Below are 21,806 nucleotides of genomic sequence, written 5' to 3'. Positions count from 1 at the left end.
GGGGAGTAAAAAGGGCAGGACAGGACAGAAAAAACAACAAATTAAACTACTAAACCACACTGCTCAGGAGGCCAAATAAGCTTTTAAAAAGATGTGAAGATCTTGTTTATAAATTCAGCATTCGGTCCAGCATTTTAGTCTAGCGAGCAGATTTTGAATCTGTTTTTCCCAATGTAAGAAATAACTATTGTAGCTCATACACGAGCCACGGATTTCTGCTCACAGGCAGCAGGTCAGAATCTACCCCCAGTCATCTACAAAAAAAACAAGTTTCAGCTTTAACTTGCTTTGGAAGTGGCTTCGCAACCCCCCAGAATAAACAGGATCAAATCAAAGTATGTGTCATCGTGCTGCACAGGCTTTCATAAGCCTTGTTTGGATGTTTCTTCCCCTCCCGACTTGCTCCCTTCTCTACCGTTGTTTGTGTACATGTTTTCCTTCCTTTTGTACTGCAGGATATATTTATAAAGGCAGCGATAAGCAAACTCCCTTTCAGTAAAACGAAACGAGAGCCAACCATCAGGGGGCAGCGAGGGGGCCGCAGAGCCGCAGCCCCGCCGCAGCAGCCGCTCGGGAGGGCGGCAGAGGAGGGGCGGCCGCGGGGCTCCCCCGGCTGGGCCCCCGGCCCCCGCCTCCCTGCAGCTCTGCTGTCACCCGTTCTACAGACCACATGGTCACACAGCTTTGGGCAGCCCCAGCACATCAACACAATCTGCTTGCATTTAAACATAATTCATTTATGAGCCAAACACATGCTGCTTTTATGTTATGGTAAAGCGAAAGCGCAGTGCCACGGTCCCCAGCAAGCCCAATGGCTCGCTCTCTTCTCCTAGCTCTTCTGGAAAGCGCCCTCCCTTCTGTCTGGCTTGGAAGGCCCCTTCCTTCCACTGTAATGGCCTCTGCAGCACCTCATTTCTAGAGCACATCAGCAGCTCTGATGCACCACAACCACTTCTTGAACAATAACAAATTCTCTCAATGTTCTCAAGAAAAAAGAAAGTCCAAATCACAGTGATGTTATGAACACACAGCCTAGCAACTACATCTGGACTTGCTGATTTTTCCTGTATTTTACTTCCTCAACACCTAGCTAAACCATAGCAAAGCTTTTTTAAAAAGAGTTTTCAAGAAAAGGACGTAAAGAAATGCAAACAATCATTGAAGAGGCGTTCTCTGTCTTTTTCATGTAAACATCTTCATGTATCTCATGTTACTGAACCAAAACTGCTCAGAATGGACACATCTCATCTATTGACAGTAAACAAGCTTTTACCCATCTGAACACGACAACACGCACTTTATTATTCACTCTTAGGAAAGCTGCCAGTTGTACTCCCTGTCCAGGAAGTCTGAATGTTTGCTTTTCTATCTCCATTTGCCAAATATAATTGGTTGCTATGTCAGTTTACTTTAAATCAGATCTCATAAAAAAGGGAGAGAAGTGGGGGAGGAGAGACACTTTTAACTTCTCAGATTTTGGAACACTTTATCCTCTTAATTCGCAGCACAGCCCGAAGAAGGGAAGCGCACTTCCTCAGAGAAGGCAGGGACGGATGTTTTCTGTAACACACTTTACAAGGTTTAATGGTCACATTAACTAATCAGGCTTGTGCCTGTCTCTCCTAAACACACTCAGTGAATCCACTAAGACATGTATTACATTGATACATATTTATATGGTTAAATTATGAAGAGTATCTGCATTCATGCACACTGCAAAACTTCTGCTTCTTTACAAGGCCCCTAAATAAATGAGGTCAATTGTGGCAAATGTCTGATATTTCCCTTAGTTCTTGGGTGCTCTCCAGGCAGCACCAACACCTTTCGTGCCCTTTAACTGACTAGAGAAAGGATCAAAAGTACTGAGTCTTTTTGCAGACAAGTCAGCTAAAATTCCTCCTCTGTTGTTCTGATATTAGCTTTCCCTCTCTCTTCTTTTACTACCTGTGTATCATAGGACATCTCTATTCCATGTCAAATTGCTTCAGACAATCTAGAATTTTCTAATGCACAGCTGTGATGCTTTGGCAGAAATTTTTCATGATTGAAATTTGCAAAATCCCTACATGACAACAATCCTTGCTCAATATCTGGAGATGAAATTCTACCTATTTTGTGGTTCCTTTCTGCTATGACCTGCTTTAGGTTTTAAGGCTAATGGCCTATCAAGACAAACAAAAGAGCTCATTCACATAACACCTTCTTTGTTAGCAGCAGAGACACACTAATAAAATTGTATCAGCAAATCTTACTACTGGCAAAAAGGTGGCCTTTTGCTGCATTGCACATAGCACTAGAGCAACAAAAATAACTTATTTCACACATCCCAAGCTGCCATTCTCTACCAGCAGTAGCTTTTATCTGTGCTCTGAGTATCAGCAAAAGAGAGCTCTAGAATGAACTCATATTTTCCAACCTTTCGTCTAAACCATGTATTGGAAACTCAGTACTGCTTACAACAAAAGATGCAATTTCAGAGCACAATTCAGCAATGCATAAATTCTCTAATGGCAAAAGACAGCCACTTTGTAGATGAAATTTGGATTATCTTTTTTTCTTCCCTTCCTCAAGTCAATAAAAGCCTGCAGCGAGCTCTGAAATGTTTCCACTGCAGCTGGATTATCTTGTCTGCCACAGCAGTTGGCCTCTAAGAGGCTGTGCCTGCCAGAACCTTTGCTGCCTTTGCTGCAAGTTATGCTTTGTAAATACAAGACACTATGCACAGAAAAATTATGTGCACAGGAACATAGGTGCACTTTCACAATCCTTTGAAAATCTGAACCAGAAAACCTCCTAGATAATTTTTATCATTTCTGTGATTCTCTAATCTGGTGAGTTACAGTGTCCCCTTTCTTTCTTATATTCATTTACTACTTTTTGTGTGACCTTTTTCTCCACTTATTTTCATTTCTCAAGCACAAAGCCAGAGCAGCTGCCCTCTGCACTACTTGTATGTGGTCACCATGACTGATGTCCTTCACTAATATAATTGTTTTAATGGGATTGCTCCCAGTTCTACTGTTGCTGAAGGATTTATCATGTTGGCTTCCCACTGTTCCTTGACTACTGACACACAACGTGTCTATAGATGGTTCTGTGTGTGAATACAGATTGAACTTCAACAAATGCAGCAGCAAAAGGTATTAATTTAACAATTAATTTTTTTTTTGTTAATAAAGGTTACTGATATGGGAATTACTTAACTTCGCACTTACTCACTGAAATAGCACTTACTTTTCTTCCACAATGTTTCAGTACTTATATGAGACAGAATTATACAATTTATACATATTATCACAATCTTTAAATTTTTCATGTTTGCTTCAGTTCCAAACAAGTTTCATACACAGCTGATGCACTGAGAAGTATTAAACTGCTTATACAAAAATTGTTGCACTGCCAACTGGAAAAAATGCCATAGTTTTTATTTCCAAATTAACATAAGCTTCCAGGTCATAATATTTACAGAAGCTGTGACCCAACAGGGCCAGAGTTCTCACTCCTAAATAGCTTCCATGAGGTTTCAGACACCAGAAAAAAAACCCTGCAGTGGGCTACAGGCAAATTTCAGTGCTCTAGAGATGCACAGACTTGGAGTAATTGACCTCACATTTTTCCCACCTCCCAGATCTTGGTAGGGTCTCATGAGGTCTAAAGTAGAAGTAGCTGAGCGCCCAGAATACTCTAAGGATCCTGAGATACCCCATAACCCACAAGCAGCCAAGGTCACAAGCTTGAAATCAAGGCTCCACCAATGTCCAGTCCTTGCCTGGGTCATGCAACAGAAAGCTCCCCAAACACCCTCTTCTTCTTCTTCCAGTACTCCATTTTTGCTAATTTAGTTTAGCATGGGAAAAAATTCTGAGACACTGGAAAATTATCTGTTATGAGAGGCTGCACTAATTCAGACACATTCCTAAGTATTTGATTGCACACAATTAAGGTTACATGTGACTTCTAGCAATTGAAATTAGTAGTTGAAGAATGAAGGAATAAATAATTGTGGCAAAATTCCATGTAATCAAGGCCCAAGAAAAATTTTCAAGTCTAGTTATACTCAGAATATGTCTGTTCAGATAAAGCATTCTCTTAACCATTTGACCCATGTCTTGTACACATCAGCCTAATGTAATAACTGTAAAAAAAAATAATTCCAAAGTAGTATGGGAACCAAAAGGGATCCATTAACTGAAATATTATATAAATTCGAAATACAGGGATGTTACTAATGATGACACACAAGCCAGGAATACTCAGCTTTACTCATGTCCCAGGTGAGTTTCCAAGACTTGTGTTTAAAATTATTTAAGCAAATTTTAAACCATAACACGTAACATCTCCCTTTAGGGAAGGGCGGGTATCATTGGGCTGATGTGGAATAGAGGCTGATGGGAGGAGCTGCTGGAAAGCTCCTGAGTAAGGAGAGCAAGGCAGTGAAGGAGGCCAGGATGAGCCGTGGTGGCTCCATCCCGTGCAGGGGGCCGCGGTACCTGTGCGCGAGTAGATGAACCAGAGCGCTCCGGTCAGCAGGGCTCCGATGACGAACGCCGCGAAGGCGATGCCCACCACGGTCAGCGTGTCCAGCCCGTACAGCACCGCTGCTCAGGGAAACACACACACAGGCACTGCTTATTTCACAGGCAGAAATCCCACAGAAATTCACCCCCACGCTCGCATGGAAGAGCTTTTTGAAATTTCTTAGTTGACTAAGCACTGCTTTGAGAAACAGACTGGCAGATTTGCATCAAGGAAATGAAAGTGATGCTTTCAGAGTGGCTTCAGTCCAACCGTTCCACATAACAAGTAAAACTCCAGCTCAGCACACTTAAGTCTGGAAAATGTTGCAAAAATTAAGCATTTTTGGTTGGCTGTTAATAACTTGCTTTCAATTAAGTATTCATTTATCTTTAAAGTGCATTTTAAAAAGGCTGGAATGTTTGGCAAAAATGTTTTTCATTTAAATGGCCTAACATTCAAACAAACTTTCCCCTACATCTCCTCAAGTTCAGTCTGAAATCTAGGTGGAGAACGGAACTGCTGTTAAGAGGAAAGAGATGCCAGCAAAAAGTCAGCGAAAACATAAATAGAAACAATTGTTGTTCACATTTGGCAACGCTTTCAATAACTGAAATTAATTCCAGATCACAAAAATAGAAGCACACACACGCACGTAAATCACTTTCTAGGGGAGAGGCCCTTTTGTAGGACCATTTCAAGGGTAACAGCATTTGGTTCCTGGATGTATTGTCCTCCAGTGTTAATCATCCAAACAGAAACATTTTTGGCCTCTGTTTTTTTATTTTTGATAATTAGAAATACTAAAAAATGCAATCTTTTAGGGAAATTTCTTCTTAAAAAACCGATTTCTAGTTTTAGTATTTTTAATATCTCCCAGTGCAGAAAATTGCTTAGTCAAGGAATAACATTTTACTGACTATGCTGGCCAGGAAATGAGCTGACTGGATCTTAGTAGGATCCTTCAGTGGAATTTTCAGTTCTCAGGACACAACCAACACCCTCACTTTACACATCCTGCATCCAGCAGATGCCCCTAAAGACATCCCTCATCCTCTTTTGACAAAAGGCTTCTCCAGCAGCTCCTGTTGGCAAGGGCTTTCAGGACCCATTCCTGGGTATTTGTGACCTGGTTTGCATATACAACACCTCACGGACAGTGTCTTAGAAGGTTTTTCTTTCATTTTTTTCTATGAGACTGTTTCTGGTTCCTTCGGCTATTCTAGTCATTCAAATGCAAACACAAAAGACTATAATCAACAGTTTTTTCCACCAGGCACCAGTCAGTGTCCTCTCCTCTTAGGAGGAAACACAGTGGAGAGAAGAAAATTGCATGGAGAAGTGGCAGAAGCATAATTGCTCACCGCCTTTGCTATTTCAAACAAGTTTAGCCTTGAAGACACAGGGACAGGAGCAGAAGAAAAACCTTCTTTGCACTTTCTCTTTAAATCTCCCTTTTCTGCTTTCATTCTTGCTTTTGGCTACACATCATCTGCACCTTCCTGTTTATTTTCTTCCAGTGCTGCTTCTCTCCTCTCCTGATTCATTCACTACACCAAGATAACATGGAAACCAAAGAAATGAATCCATATCAAGGCAGTGATCTCATCGAAGCATGGCCTGTACATGCTGGTGCTGGAGCACGTGGGGCTGTGGTGCAGGACAGGAGTGAGGCTCAAACAGGGCACAGGTAGGACACAGAAGCTCTGAGGGATGGCACTGCTGCTCTAACTCTGCTCTTGGGAAGCAGGGGCCTCAGCAGAGGGGGGAGATAACACACACACACACCAACTCATGAACTTGCTAGGGCTGAGACTCTCAGTGGTGTTTCCCCAAACCTGATTTTCAGATACACAAAAGGTCACAGTCCTCCCCTGAACACGGATGGGAACCTCTCAATCAACAATACAGCCAGAATTCTGTTCTGTCTCTGAATTAAACATGCACACACTCAGAAAGCTTGAAGAGAACTTTCTTAACTTATCAAATGCTTTGTAGACAAACGTGTAAAGATGAAAAGAGATTGTTTTAAGAGTTACTTACGTGGCTGTCTCACGTTTGGCTTTGGAAGGGACGGATCTAATTTAAAACAAAGAAAATGTACAAAACATTAATCAGATAGAGTTCCACATGCAGCCTACAAACTATGCAGGTTCTGATCTGACAGATCATGAACAGTAATTTTTACAAACCATGAATTTCAAGAAAAGCAGACCAAATTCAGTGATCTCACTCATCTCAGAAGAATTCTTTTCATATATTAATTATTCCTCAAGGGACTCTATCTACAGTATAGTTCATGCACCGTATATTTTGCTGGCAAATACACTGCAACCTTTCCCAAATCAGATGTCATCAGGCATGACCCACAGTAACTCTGGTTACCCCTCTGTGGAACTCCTAAAGTTCACAGATTGTGAAGGAACAAAGATTGTGTTAAGGTGATTACATTCATGTGACCACTCACTAATCATGACATAACAGCACACTGAATCACACACACACACACAAAAGCACATACTCATCAAAGAATAGTGAGTTTTATAGCACAATACATACTGCTTTGTCCAAATTGCATGAAAATGTGTTGATTCACCCTTTATCCTGAGTCCTACATAGTATTCAGTCTTGGAAGTTCTAAGTTGTGTGGATTTGGTGTTTTTTTTGTTTGGTTTTTTTTTTTTTTTTTTTTTTTGGGTTTTTTGTTTGATTGATTTTCCTTTTTGTTGTTTTTTCCAGGGGGGAGGGGGAAGTTAAAAATTTATATATAAGAAATAGAAGTTCATAGGTATTGTTCAAAGATCAAAGATATTACTTTAGGCAAGAATATCAAATATCATCATCCTAGTGATAAAGATATCACCCCATAACAGAAAGAGACAAGTAAATGTTTAAAAAATGAAGAATTTCCCCTCCTTTTTCTTAACTGCCCTCTCTTATCTTTCTCCAAGAATGCCACTTCAAGCAGAAGAGCTAGAGATTCTGGCTTCAGACCCAGGGACCTATTTGGTTAGCTGCAGCTTGATTCTGGATTGCCCAGCAACTCAGGGATTTCATTTATATTCTGGCATATCTGAGTGTGATCAGTGCAACAGATGTAGAAGGATTTGATAAGACTGTATTTCAGTACTTGGTTTTGTATCTTCAGCAACTGGAAAAAAATAGTTTAATTCATTTCACTGCAAACATAACAGCCCAAGAATACTGAAAAGAAATATATTCATTTATTTAAAGTGTTCTTAAATAAGAGTATGCTTCTAACTTCTAAAACCCAGGTGGCAGCACCAAACTTCCAGCAACATCCTTTAGACCATTAGGCCCTGAGAGACATGTGCCTACAAAACCCAAAAAGCATTTTATCCTTAAACTGTGTTATTGTGCTTTGTTCTAACACATGAGTATCTCTTGCAGATCCCTTTTGGCAGATGGTCCAAAACAGGTGGAACAGTAGTAGGAAACAGATGAGGACATAGAGGGTATGTGGGGTAGTATATGCACAAATAATCTGTAAAGTTATCAAGTGCTCATAAATACAAAAATACAACTGAATGTAAGATCTGCAAGGAAGGCTGGACTGAAAATGTAAAGTACAAACATAGGTAAGGGCACTGTCAGATTGTCCAAACACTCCACTGGCATATCCCAAGTGCCAAGAAAATGCCTTCTGAGCTGAGGGGAAAATGAATTTTCCATGCTATTTCTATCACTGGCCTCTCCACAGAGAAAATGAAATCAGCTAATGATAAGCTGTGTAGCTCATTATCAATTCTCTTCAGACATCCAGTTCTTAAATGTATTTTATTGTGATTTGCTCAGAGCAACTCAGTGAGAATCACTGAGGTCTACAAAACCCATCTAATTTAAAAACAAGGGCTGCCAGCCTTTAGAATTATCAACATTTCCTATACCTTTGTAGGATAGAGGCACTTGTTAATTATCCTTTTGACCTTCTTTCTATGACCTGTCTGATTTTGGTGTAGAAATAATAATTTAAAGTTTCCACACTTAGCAAAAATCTGAACAACACTGGTAGATTATTTCAACAGAACATGTATTTCCTAGCATATAAATGGCCATCCATGTGCCTTTCATGGGAGTGGGACAGAGCATGGGGAAATGCAGGAATGCAAAGGGAATGTATGTGGCATGGAGTTAGGTTTTAATCACCTCCACTGGGATCTACCACAAATTCTCATTCAGATATAGCATTGTGATTTCTAATACAGGCAATGGCAGTTATAAGCTTGTCTGAATAAAAAAAATCACCTTTGCAATGACCAGTTTGTTCTGACTTTTGAAATGTCAAGCCCATGACTTTCACATGTGGCTTGATAAGGAGAACCAGGGGCAGTACCTCACATAGAGTGGTTTGAAATAGTAAAGCTGGTTCTGTTTACATCAAAGAAAATTTACCTCTGGGAGGTAAATTCTCCTGTTCATTAATGTGATATAATTTCTTCTCCAAATCTTATGTTCGCATATTGGCCAACAATGGCATTTGGCTTTAAGAAAGGGGTTTTGATTCACTTCAGAACTGCATACCAACAAAGCTACATTGTTCATGTGCCACTTTGTATGTTGTCTGAAAGCTGGGATATGCTGGGGAGATTTCCACCAAGAGTCCTACAATTATACCAAATCACCCACAATGCAACAAAATACTCTATCACACTGTTGTCCTGTAAGTAATCTTTATAAATTTAGCTTGTCTTTGCACACTGAGACCTTGTGCCTCTGACAAAGACAACATTCTGAGTGGAGCCTGAGATGGGAGCTGTGCACAATGCTCCACACATCACAAGGACAAGAGAGCTGAAGTACGAGTCTGTTTAGTGAAAGACGAATTTCAGTTGCAGGATTTACTCATTCCCAATAGAAAATCTACTGAAATAATATGAGAGCTGAGCAAAATGGGAGTCCAGAATCAGGCCCAAAGTATAGTTTTAATGGTAACAGCAACAGATCAAATACTTGACTTTAAGTCATACTGGATTTGGTCTGTATTAACAATTTTGTTAAAAACCCTCCGAACTAAATATGAGCTGACTTGCAGAGTTAGAGAGAAACAGTTGTTGTCTATGTCCCCTAGCAATGCTGTATTTGAACTTTAAATTGTTCAAAGACTAACAGCATGCACTGTAAAACAAGAGATTAAATGACTCCTGATCACCACCCTTTTGATGCTCCCTGAAAAGCATTCCAGAGGTCAAACAGCCTTTGGACACCACTGGAAGATTTTGATGTGTATGGGAAGCCACTGAAGCTTCTTATGAAACGTCAATGCAAATACAAAAAGAAAAGATAAATGAACATATTTTCTTCCAGGACTGCAGCAAAACATGACTGATGCTCTTGTCAGAGTGATCTACTAAGAAAAACTTATTAATTAAATGAAACTGAGAACAGTTCTTACTTCTCATCACTCACAGGGCATATTCTTAAACTAGAATAAGGTCCCATCATGCTGTTTTGCATTATCTCATAATGCCAACCTTCAGCCTCTCCAACTCCTTCAACCAGTTACTAACCACACTCTTTTTTCTTTTTTTGCCAAGACAGATTACATAATCAAACATGTCCCACTAAAGTGGATCCCCTTTGTGCACACTATCCTTGGCTCTTCATAGTTCAACAATGTAGTGAGTCTCCAGGGCCACCTCTTTGCCTTACAAACTTATCAGGCTTTAAGATCCTCAATACTTTGTGATTCTATTGCTATTATTCATGAATTTATATTTACAAGCACAATAAATAAAAGGACACAGCAGAGAGCACAAGACTGCCTTTGATCTCTGGGCAACAAGAAATTGCTCCAAGTGCTACTGCTACATTCATACTTCCAAAACCCATGTTATTCTGTACTACTTTGAGTATTCCTCTCTCAATGCTCAGCAAACTCACATGTCCAGAGAACAGTAACATGATTAAAAAATGGCTGTGAGTTGGCCTGATGACTGCTGCCAGGGAAATGTCCTAACAAGTAACATCTTACAGACACAGCACCAGCACAAGATTATACAGTGTCACATGCTCCCTCATTTCAAGTGACTCTATGTTACACAATATTCTATATATATATAGCATTATTAAACAGGTCAAGCTCATTTTTCTACCTTCTTGTTTTCCTTCATGTGTTATTATAACAAGGGGCTTGGTGAAGGTTTTCTTGTTGTGCATCATGGCCAGGATCATATCCACATTGAGAGAGGTGCAAGCTTCATCAGGAGGAATGCACTGGAGTACAAAGAACAGAGGTCAGAGTCACTCATCTGCCAGTGGCACAGCTGCCTCATAACCAGTTTACCCTACACAATTTACCAAAAAATGAGACCCTCCAAACAACCTTATCTTTTGTAGCAATGAGATTACAGTATTATCTAACATGGTGCATGTCTTTGGAAATTAAAGCTTACATTGTTTGTGCTTTGGATATGCATTGAAAAGATAAACTTGAACCACTTGTGCAATAAAAAGCAATTTCTATTTGTAGCCATCTAAAGAAATTTAAGCAGCAACTGCAAATTATGTAGTCAAAATGCACAGTATAATTACTCTTATCTACTAAAACTCTGAGCCTAGAGATATCATGTTCATTAGACAATTCCATAGAAAACTATTTATTACCTTCAGAGTTCAGATGAAAAAATACACTGTTTTTATGTAAATCAGAAGTTTTGATAAATTACATTAATTACTGACCTTTGGAAGTCCTTGAGTATCTTTGTCTTTATTTGTACACAAAGTCAGCTCGCAGTGAAGAAAGAGCAGTGAGATGTTGAACATTGGTTTGAACACAAAGCTAAATCTTTTTCTGTCCTTCTGTGCATGTGGTATTGGAAAATTCTCTTTCTCAATACTGTAGAATTTAACAGATTCATCTTTAGGACAAATGTTTTCTATAATGGTATAGTCAGACATTCTATCTGGATTTGAAAATGGGGAAACAAAACACGTTTGAATAGCAAAGCCCAACGATCTGTCAGCTTTAGTCACAGACACCTGCATGAAAGAAAGAGACAGTAAGATCTCAGAAATGACATTTTTAGTTCACATTTCATTAATATTTTCAACAATTTTTTAAGCAGTTTTCCAGTGCCATTTCCAATCTGAAGTATTTTGAAGGCTAAATGTTAAGGATAAACTGTCAAACCGAGAGACAGAAAATCTGTGGTTTCAAAACCAGCAGCTGTTTAATAGCATAACCATACATAAATACAGCAATCCCTTATCTTTCTGAAAGCAGATGAACCCCCCCCCCCCAGATAAGACACACAGTAATGTCTGTGTCTGCCACCTGAGATGGCACTGCCTCCCTTAGACACACAGGCTATAACAGACCTGTATGGAAATCAATCGCTAATTCTATGGTTTTGTATCTGTTCAAAATTATAATGAAAAGAGGAAAAAAAAAAAGAAAAAAACAACAGACACAACAGAGAATCCACCCCCAGCCAAGAGAGGAATGCAAAGGCAGAGAGAAGGTCATGGTCTGACGTGTGGGTGGCATTCCTGGGCTGGAGGGGGTGAGGGAACCTCCTAAAAAGCCATCATTTCTTGTGAAAGGATCCTTTTAGCTTATTGTAAGTTTGAAATTCATATTCTTTTATGAAAAATAATTAAGACTGAAAGCCTCCAGTGCCCTGATGTTGCTCAGCTGGATTGGAATGCAGACAATAAATGCTACAGAATAATTCAAAGGAAGAAATAAATGGAATTTGTAACAAATGAGGCATGTTGCTCTTAATAAACAACAGAAGCATTTATCCACCCATTAACACTGCCCAATGAAACAGTTCCACAAGAAATCTTCTTAGAAGAAATGTGCCTTATATGCATATTTAATCCATATCTGCTGCATGTATCTTTAAGGAAGAGCCTGCCAAATTGTGTGGTCTGTGCAGTAATTTCTGGATGCTAGGAGTTTTGCTGAGAATAAAAGCATTTCTCCTTTTTTCTCTCCCTTATGTGAGCAGCAATCAAATTAGAGATGAAGGAATGTGCTGAAGCATCTAAGCAAGAAAGATTATCTTCTAAAAAGAACAGAAATAAAGATGGATTAACAAAAGTCAGCCACAGATACTGACAGGAAACAAGTTGATGGTGTAAACTAATTAAGAAATAGATTATGGAAAGTAGGACAGGCACACTACAGTTAATTAAATAAAAAGATGAATGATATCTCAAGGAAAGAAAAGAAACACAGGAGGAAGATGGAAGATCAAAATATGGTAAGAAAATGACAGCAGAGAAGAAAGAATAAAATTCCAGAATCCAAAAGATTCAAACAAAAAAACCCTTACCAAACAACAGAGATATAGAATTTTTACCAAATAGGTATTTATCAAAACCCAAAAATATTTTTCTTAGTAACAAATGCAAAAGAGAAACAAAAAAGAGGGAAAAAACCCCAGAGTCATCTTAAAAAATGGAGTCACTGAAGTTCAAAACTGATATGTTTTCCACTGTGCAAGAAAGAAAAACAGAATAAAAAGGCTTTTGCCAGGAAAGGTGATGAAGAAATCAGAACATCTGTCTGAATAAACAGCTCCAGCAGGCTCAGAGTCAGGGGGATTCATCCCAGATCAGTGAAGGAAGTGGATGGTTTTAAGTGTTTGTTATAAAAATATTCTTAACTGAGTGTAACAGACTTTATTTTTGCTTTAGCTGTCTTAAGTATTTTGCACTGGGTAGAGAAAAAATAAATGAGAAAGGACACTGAAATAATGAAGAAAACTGCACCAAATGGATCACTGTGCTTATCATGTGCAACATGGGTTCCCAAAGAACTGACTTGGGCAAGAGAAACACAGCACAGCACTGCTGCTTTTTCCTGGTCTTAGAACCCCATAGCTCACACCTTATGATTTACTTGCCTAGAAACTGGCAATACTTCTTCATTGCCAAAGCTGCATTTATTAATGTCTACCGCTATTTGAAAATCCAAAATTCTGTTCACATAGCTATCTTTAAAAATACTGACTGTATTGGTGTGAAATTCCACACCAATTCCACAGATTTCATAAGCAGCTCAGAACATGGAAATATTGTGCAAAACATACCCGAAGTCAAAGGTACCCAGCTGTTGATTTTGTTTCAGTGTTATTTACCTAAATCTGCTAGATCTCTTATGTGGCAGCATTCAAAAGGATTATAACTGATGTTTTTAAGCAGACTGGAGAGAGACCACAATTTGTATTGACTGTGTAACCTGAGAACACTAGCATATAAAAGACACACATTTGTAATAATTTTTTGCATGTCTACTACATCTTTCAGACAAAGTTCAGACACACACAATAAAATGAACCCATCAGGACATGCCAGTTCAGAGCACAAGTTCAGAAACCATCTTAAAGTTTGGTATGGAAAAGCAGATTTAGGAAGAATCATCAATCTACCTTGTAAGTTAAATTCATCCATTTTGCAAGAATCCTTTGGATTTTTTACCCAAAATATTGTCCTACTTCTTATCCCTCAGTTTCTGTTCTCTGAAGGCATCAGAGGCCTGAACCAGCTGCCCAACAAAACCTTTCAACTGACAAGAACAGATTTGGCTCAGTTGCACAGCCTTGCAAAACCCTTCTGCTAATTTGAAGTTGTTTTCAGTTTGTTACCTCTACATATACTGGCCCATTCTTGGCAACAGAGAAGAGTCCTTGGGAGGGAGCAAGGAATAAATCTGTTTTGTACAGATCCATGTTGAAGGTCACATTGGTGATGTGTGGTTCAGGAGGCCAGAAAATGCCTCTGTCATCCTCTGGCTGGTGCAGTGTGCAATTAAACTAAAATGAGAAAAAAATACAGTAACATCACGAGTCAGGAGTGGTAGGACACATTTCTTATATACAATACAGGCCCACCCACGCTACATCTACTTAATGCAAATCTTCAACAGGGTCATGAGAAACAGTAGTGAGAAGAAATGTGTTAAAAGACAAATGAATTTCTAGACAATTACTATAATTCATGTGAAAGGCCTATTACAACAGGTATTTGTTCATTGTCAGGTGCAAAACCGAGGGTAACATACCGCTATTTCAGGCCAGCTTGAGAAAGGCACCTCTCCCTCATCAGCATCCCCTGGAAATCCATTATCACCTGATTCCATGTCCTCATCTTCAAAGCCACTGCCTTCAGCTGGTGCTGACAGCTGAATGACAATCTGCACAGAGAGGGATTGCAAACAAATTAGATTAGGTGATAACCAAGCACTCTCATGCTTGTTATTTTCTGCTCTCTTCAGAACAATGCAAAGGCCACAAGAAGAGCACCAGCTAAGCAAATGGTGAAAGCATGTCTTGAACAGCCTTGTGCTGAGCATGTACGATATGCAGCTTATAATTAAAGAATGCCTGAGTTTTTTTTCCAGATTTCAGCGCCAGTGAAGAAGGACACCAGTCTGGGTGTTGGTGTCTGAATGAGCAGCCCAGCATTTCCATTCTATTTCTAGTATTTCTATAGCCAACACTGAAAAAAGAAATGGCTTTCTAAAGTGATACTTTGCTACTATCAGTTCTCCATTGTGTACTCGTAAAAAAATCACTAAAAATGTTAGAGTCACTACAGGATTTTCTCTTCTGTCATCAGCAATTTTTCTTCAGACATGTACACCCAAAACCATAATATTACTTCCTCATTTTCCTCCCATTTTTTTCACTGAATTCTCTCATCCTTTTTTTTTTTTTTTTTTTAATCATCCTTTTCATACATCTTTATTTCTTCACCTGGAAATTTATAGTTTTGTTTTCCAGTGTTCTGCATTTTGCCTCTTTAAGCTTGCAGCTTCTCAGCTAGTTTCTTCCCTCTCAGGATTTCAACTTTGTTTTCTTAGACTTAGAGCAACTGCTAAAAAATGACATAGGCACACCCTTTGACACTCCACTGCAGGGTGTCTGCATTTTAGGAGAAATGCTCCCAAATTCTGAACAATCCCATACATCAGTGAGAGTTCAAGTGTATAGCCAGGACTATTAAAAGACATGATGGAGAAAGGAGAGGAGGCAAATAACCACTTTAATTTGGGCCATAATAGAATACCAGGGACCATGAGAGTGTTTAGCTCCAGACCCGTGCTCTTCTGTCATTTGCCAAAGATTCTGTCTTGGTTTGGGACTGTTTCTAAAGTTAGGTGCTACTGACTCCCCAGCATAGAACAGTTTTAACCAGGCAAGGTCAGATCAGATTGCCTGAGCTGTGTTTGGGTTGGACCACAGGCTTTCCATCATTTGCCAAAGTTACTTCTATGTACTCGAAAGCTCAGCGAGAGAAACGTGTCATTACTTTTGAACCCAGAATATCTGCACTGTACTCTGGCTCATAAGCTGAGCCTGGAAGCAGTTGATTACAACCTAACTGGGCTCCTTTGTATCATCACTCATACACAAGTACTCAAGAGTCCCTTCATTACATATAGCAACTGCTAAAAAAAAATATAAATTCAAATTGTGAGAGAAAAGCATGCAAAAATAATGTCGTTGTCTCACATTTTAGAAGCCTTTTTTCACACACAATTTCAGAAGAAAGACTTCACTTAATTCAGGGTATGAATTAAAGGTAGTGCTCTGTGCAATTACAAAACTTCACTCCTATTTCTCTTTACAGCAATGTATTACTGTTTATGTATGGATGATCAAAGCTGCACAGGGAACACCAGTGCCTCCCAGACTGGTACAGATGGTCCCCAAAGAGCAGCTATGTTGTAAAATGTATTTAACTCCACCTCCTCTGTTTTCCTTTGGGGTACTATCTGACCACGGGAGCATACTGAATGCGCAGCCTTCCTACCTTCTTGAATACAGGGACTGTGGCTGCAACTGAGCTAGGCAGGAAGGATCAAGATGCCTCCCTTTTGCTAAGACTAAAGCTAACTGCAATGGCTTCTCTGTGCTACTACAATGTGCAGTACAGAAGGTGGATGCTCTTTGTGAGTACTCACAGAGTTAAAATAGACAATCTTGTTGAAGATGTACGCTGTCCGAGTGCCGCACTTGTTGAGCGAGGACTCCAGGATGAAGTGGGTGCCGTTCGTGCTGGCTTTGCAGGAGCGGTCCAGCAGCGAGAGCTCGGTGCGGGCGTGGCCGCCGGCCTGGAACAAAGGAGCTTTGTCAGGGCTGAGCAGCACTGGGCTCCTCTGAATGCAGCTCAGCGCTGCCTGCTGCTGCAAGGGAAGCTCATTGTGCTGACAGCCAGGCAAGGGCACTCTCAAAATGCTGGTACACATGGCACGCAAGGAATAAATGTAACATGGAAAAAGTGGAAACAGCAGGTTCATTATTAATCTGCTGATTAATAATGCTGACTCTGTTTGGTCTGAAATGAGCTAAAATGCCGTTTCAAGGCTCTTTTCCACAATACAAATGGACACAAGCAACCTATCAGCTGGTAGATGGTAAAGACAGATCTTTACATCTGTTTAGGTCTCACACTGCTACCAAAAGCAGCTTCTTTGGAAATTAAAAACTCAGACTAATGGCCGAGTACAGTAATTTTTTGAAAACCAACCATGCACACCTTCAATCAGAAATCCCTCTAAAAACCACCAGATTGCTGGGAAGAGAAAACACTATCCTGAGTTATGGCAAAGAAGATCCACAGTATAGTTTCCTCACCAAACTGTTTTGGGGGGTTTGTGTGGTGATGGCTGTAGAACTTCGAATGTTTATTTTTTCAATCAAAATGCAAATAAAATGGGCTGTCCAAAAAAGCCTCCCCAGTTCTGAGAATAAGATATCACACCAACCTGTAGAGAATCTTTTTCTACAGCTACTGTCATAACTTGGTCATCACACTTTATTGACAGGGCCATATCAGCACTGCCCTGAACTTCTTCAGGTTCTTTATGTTTTGAGAGGGAATGCCCGAAGTCATGATTTATTAATGTATCTACTGAATGCCTGGATGGGAAGATTTCTTCTCCCACTGTGTCATGTCTTCCTCTGTTAATGTGAAATGGAAAAGTCAGGCCATCAGTATTCTTTGGAGCTGGCAGTGGGTTAGCACCCAGCAATTCTGTCAGCTCTGGAGGAAGGGAATGGTCTTCTTCATCATTCATTTCTTCTAAAAAAAACCAAACAAATCCACATTAGTTTGTTAGATATTTTTCTGAAAAAGTATCCTGAAGTAATAACTTTCATACAAAAAAATATTACCCATTAAGGGAGCTCCTAAGACCATTAAAAGCAGCATCTTTGCACTTGTCAGGTAGGTAGTCACAACTCCTACAACTAAGAGTTTAGTTGTTACTGAGGCACCTAATCTTGGTGTACTTAGCCCCTGTCAGAAATCTCTCTCACCAAGAGCTGAAAATAAACTTTTGATGAGTGGATCTATTATATGTAAAAGATCCAGCAAGATAATAGAAACATCACATTCATCAAATATACTGTTTTTGTACTGCTCAAAGAGCCTAAGTGCAAATCATTAGGTGAAATTCTTCCACTACCTGATCCATCAGAAATTCAGTCACTACTGTTGTGAAACTACTTATATAAGCAGAATGAAGCTAAATAAGAGTTAACTTTAGAGTGAGTAAATGAGGAAACTATATCTCAGCTTATACACATGACTGCTGAGGACAGAGCCCATGAGAGTGCAATTGATAACATGAATGTGAACATAAGCTTTATCAAAACTGTAAATCAATAGTTTTAGTGGTTGAAACTCAGAATTAGTGAAAAAACAGATGCTACTCTGCTAGCTTCAATGGACACACATCAGCAATTACTTTGGCCAAATACCCATTCCTTTTTCAATAGTTGTATTTATTCTGTTTGCTCAGACTTTTTTGGTAAGCCACTCATGTCTTTAAACAGTTTCAATGTTTATTTAATCGTCTCAAGGAAACACTATGCTAATACTTTTGGAAAAAACACACTAAAAAAAAAAATCAAAGCTGGATTTATCAACTAACAAGATATCCAGTTGCTGACATCTATTTCAGTGAACAGTGGGTACCATCAGCTATGAAGTCTTGGGCATTGGATAAACTATAAACATTTAATTCCACCAAATTTCAGGAAATCACACAACTTTGCCTGGACTTTTCTAACCAAAAAGCCACAGATTATTACTTGCAACCATCATTCATAGATATTACCAGCATTCTTGATGACAAGCAGTAAAAGAAGTGCAACAGCCAAAACCAAAGCTTCAAAACTGAGAAAACACCATTTAAGTAATTGTATTCCTAAAACCACAAGATATGCTTTTTCTATATGCTAAAAGTTCATCTTCAAACTTACCTATATCTTCAAGTTGCAGATGAAATCTGTTAGCAACAGGTGCTTTTGTGTAGGAAATAACTGGACTGTAATTATGCTCATAAGCCCACTTGATCAAACTCTCATGTGATGAGGGAAGGTCAGGTATTACTGATTTACTCATAGTCATAGATCGTTCTGTTTCTTTTCCAAAACCAATACTATTTGATGTCTGTAAATAAAGAAAAACTTGGTTTTTGATTTGCCACTTAAGGATAATTACAATGGAATAGTGACACTGATTGAACCTTGGATTTTTATTCTGTTTTACTCTACTAAGTAACAGCAAACTGAGGAGACCTGGGAAATAAAGCAAACCCTGCCACCTTAAGCACATAACAGCTGCACAGATGGAAAAGAACTCTCTGCCTCCTCTCAGCCTCTGCCTGGAGTACAGTAAATCAAAGCAATCAGAAACTGTTCATCCCTAACCGAGACAAAGACATATTTACAGCCTTTTGTATAAGGCCATACTTTCTTCAAAACTCATCTGAAATTACTCCTGAACTCAAGATGACAAATGAATTTTCAAATGTCTCTTAATTTCTTGGATTAGAGCATGACTTAAGCTTGATAAAGGAAAACCTTTGTTCAAATGAGCATTACTGAAAAAGGCAAAAAGCATGCTCATGAAGTAGAGCTGATAGCAGCTAATGCTGTAAGTCAGCTGGCACCAAGGACAGGCTGTGTCTGAAATGAGCTTCACCCTAGAAATGCTGTGTGCCTCCAAAGTAGAGTTTGTTAAACACAATTGAACTAAACACTCAACAGAGCAGTAAGTGAGAGCATGCACATTTATGCATGGCCAGACTACATAAAAAACATTTACTTTCTGTAAATGAAAAGATTTTAAAATTAATTAACAATGCAAATTTTACACAATACATCAATACAGCAAACTCATAAATGCACATGCTGACCTTATGAATGAACATGCTAAATTATTAAATGAATAAATGAGCCACACAACCACTTAATTTTCATTTTCCTGTAAATGTTTTGTGAAATTTCAAATTTTTTTGTCCAAACGGGCAAATCAAAGGAATACAACAAATATCTCTCACCTCACTGTTAGAGAGGCAGTTTGAAAATATTCACTCGTATTACACAAACATGTATTCAGCAGCTTGGCATCTTTAACATGTATTCATTCACACCAAAGCTAAATACATATACATTTATTCTTACAGTCACAGCATTACTATTATCACAGTAACAATCATATCAATGGCTGCAGAACAAGCTGAACATAGATGCAGCAGCAAAGGCACGATGACCCACTTTTCAGCCATTCCTGCAATGGGATTGAAATGCTCTTTCTAATGCAGCTGATACCATGGAATGTTCCACAAACACCTTCATTCCCATGCTTGATTACCTTCTCCATCATATAGACTGCATCTTCTTTTCATCCCCACTGGTTTTTCCTCAATGTGAACAAATCTTAAATCTTTCTCTCTGGAACACCACAAGATTGACTAGGGAGATCTCTCTTAGTGCTCCTCTGGACGTGCTACACAGGTCAGAGGGCTCAGCTGTACTTCCCTACCTGACATCAAAGTGAGTTTCTGAACTAAGAAGTGAATAAAGCATGTAGAAAGTCCTGATAGAATGGCATAATGTATCTTTAGCTCCCTCCCTCATTTCTTCCTAAGGACCCAGTTCTGCAGCCTTTAAACACTTGGGGCTTCACAACTGAGGTTAAAGATAAATTTACGATACAGAGCACCTGGTTTGAGGATACTGTTACCAGAACAGTTATCAATGCTCAGCAAAGGTCACTGAAGATAAGAAACAAAAATGGAGCAACAGGTATCCTAATTTTAGTGCCTCATGACTCTTGGGAATCAACTAATCTTAGATCTTCAACAAGGTGCAAAACTGGACAAAACTGATCATGTCTTTTCATATTACCACGCAGCTTTGACTGGTAGGAGTTATTATGCTAACCCAACTTTGCTGCATCTCTTTTCTGTCACAAGGAGACAGCTGAACAAATATTATCTCAGAACTTTACTGTCCTAGCTAGCACCTGAACATTTCCAGGGCTTGTTTCCACCCCTGCACTCCACAGTGAGTCTGTAAATGTTCAGTCTTGCATTGCCTCACTGAAACAAAAGCAAGAACGAGGGCTGGCAGGAATAGACCTCCCTTCACTTGCCTGCCCTGCCTCACACACAGTGACTGAAAGCAGGCAATCTGAGCCCCCAGCTGTCTGTCAGAACAGACACCATTTCAGAAGGTGCTGGGCAGTTGTTCTCAGGTAAGCAACCGCCCCTCCAGGCTTCTGAAACCCTCAAGGGTTTGTTCTGTGCATTGCACCTCTCTACTCCTTGCCCATAAACTTATTTTCTTTCTGGAGCTTCACTGCACAGCTCCCAGCTTTGCAGAGGGACAGCAGCTGCAAAGGAAGCAATGTGAACAGCAGTGTACAAGCAGAGAACCACACAAGCCCTGCATGTAAGGACTGCACACAGGAGTTAAACACAGCCCAGAAGAAAGCACTGCACACACATCAAGTGCAATTGATTTAACTAAAGTACTCCCATTTTCCTTGGGTTTGTGTCCATCCCCTTGCAGAGTTCCAAAAGACACAGCAAGCTGGGAGATGAGTTGTATGACTTAAAACATCTTTCTCATTTTTTGTCTGTGAACTTGGACCTCAGTAACTTACAGCACTGGGTTTGAGGCAGCTTAGCACTAACCTTCCCCTCTCAGCTTGCCAATCCCCTCAAGACAATTCTAATTCGTAGTGAGGGCAAGAAGTTAGGAAAATTGAAGTGCATGGAACTGCTTCAACTAATAAAAAGAACATTGTGAAACATTACCTAATTGCTTAGTAATGTTTTTATGCATTGTCTAAATTTGGGCTTGGAAAGGCATTCAGCTTAATAGAGATATGAAAAGATGCTAAATGCTGGATTTGCAGACTTTTTAATGACATGGCAGAGTTTAGTTCCCTCCCTTACCCCCTCTAAATAAAGGAAAATGAACATATATTCAGAAAACGAAACATCTATATAAATGAAGTAG

At 39.5% G+C, this 21,806-nt stretch overlaps 1 protein-coding gene across 2 annotated transcripts in view; it reads right to left on the bottom strand.

Moving 5' to 3' along the window:
* The window catches only part of TGFBR3 (transforming growth factor beta receptor 3), a 108,849-nt gene that overhangs the window by 5,509 nt on the left and 81,534 nt on the right, over positions 1–21,806 (bottom strand). The window contains exons 8-16 of one of the 2 annotated variants that reach the window (XM_058029914.1): positions 18,756–18,945; positions 17,255–17,571; positions 16,451–16,600; positions 14,546–14,677; positions 14,130–14,297; positions 11,215–11,514; positions 10,629–10,749; positions 6,559–6,594; positions 4,491–4,598 (exon numbers count right to left, since the gene is read on the bottom strand). In XM_058029914.1, the coding sequence (XP_057885897.1) occupies positions 4,491–4,598; positions 6,559–6,594; positions 10,629–10,749; positions 11,215–11,514; positions 14,130–14,297; positions 14,546–14,677; positions 16,451–16,600; positions 17,255–17,571; positions 18,756–18,945 (1,522 nt within the window). The remainder of the gene's footprint in view (positions 1–4,490; positions 4,599–6,558; positions 6,595–10,628; positions 10,750–11,214; positions 11,515–14,129; positions 14,298–14,545; positions 14,678–16,450; positions 16,601–17,254; positions 17,572–18,755; positions 18,946–21,806) is intronic. The other variant, XM_058029915.1, reaches the window with a different exon arrangement.

This window comes from Melospiza georgiana, chromosome 9 (assembly GCF_028018845.1).
Source record: "Melospiza georgiana isolate bMelGeo1 chromosome 9, bMelGeo1.pri, whole genome shotgun sequence".
NCBI classification, from domain to species: Eukaryota; Metazoa; Chordata; class Aves; order Passeriformes; family Passerellidae; genus Melospiza; species Melospiza georgiana.
Note: the sequence above shows the minus strand (reverse complement) of the source record. Positions and strands in the feature narration are given on the sequence as shown.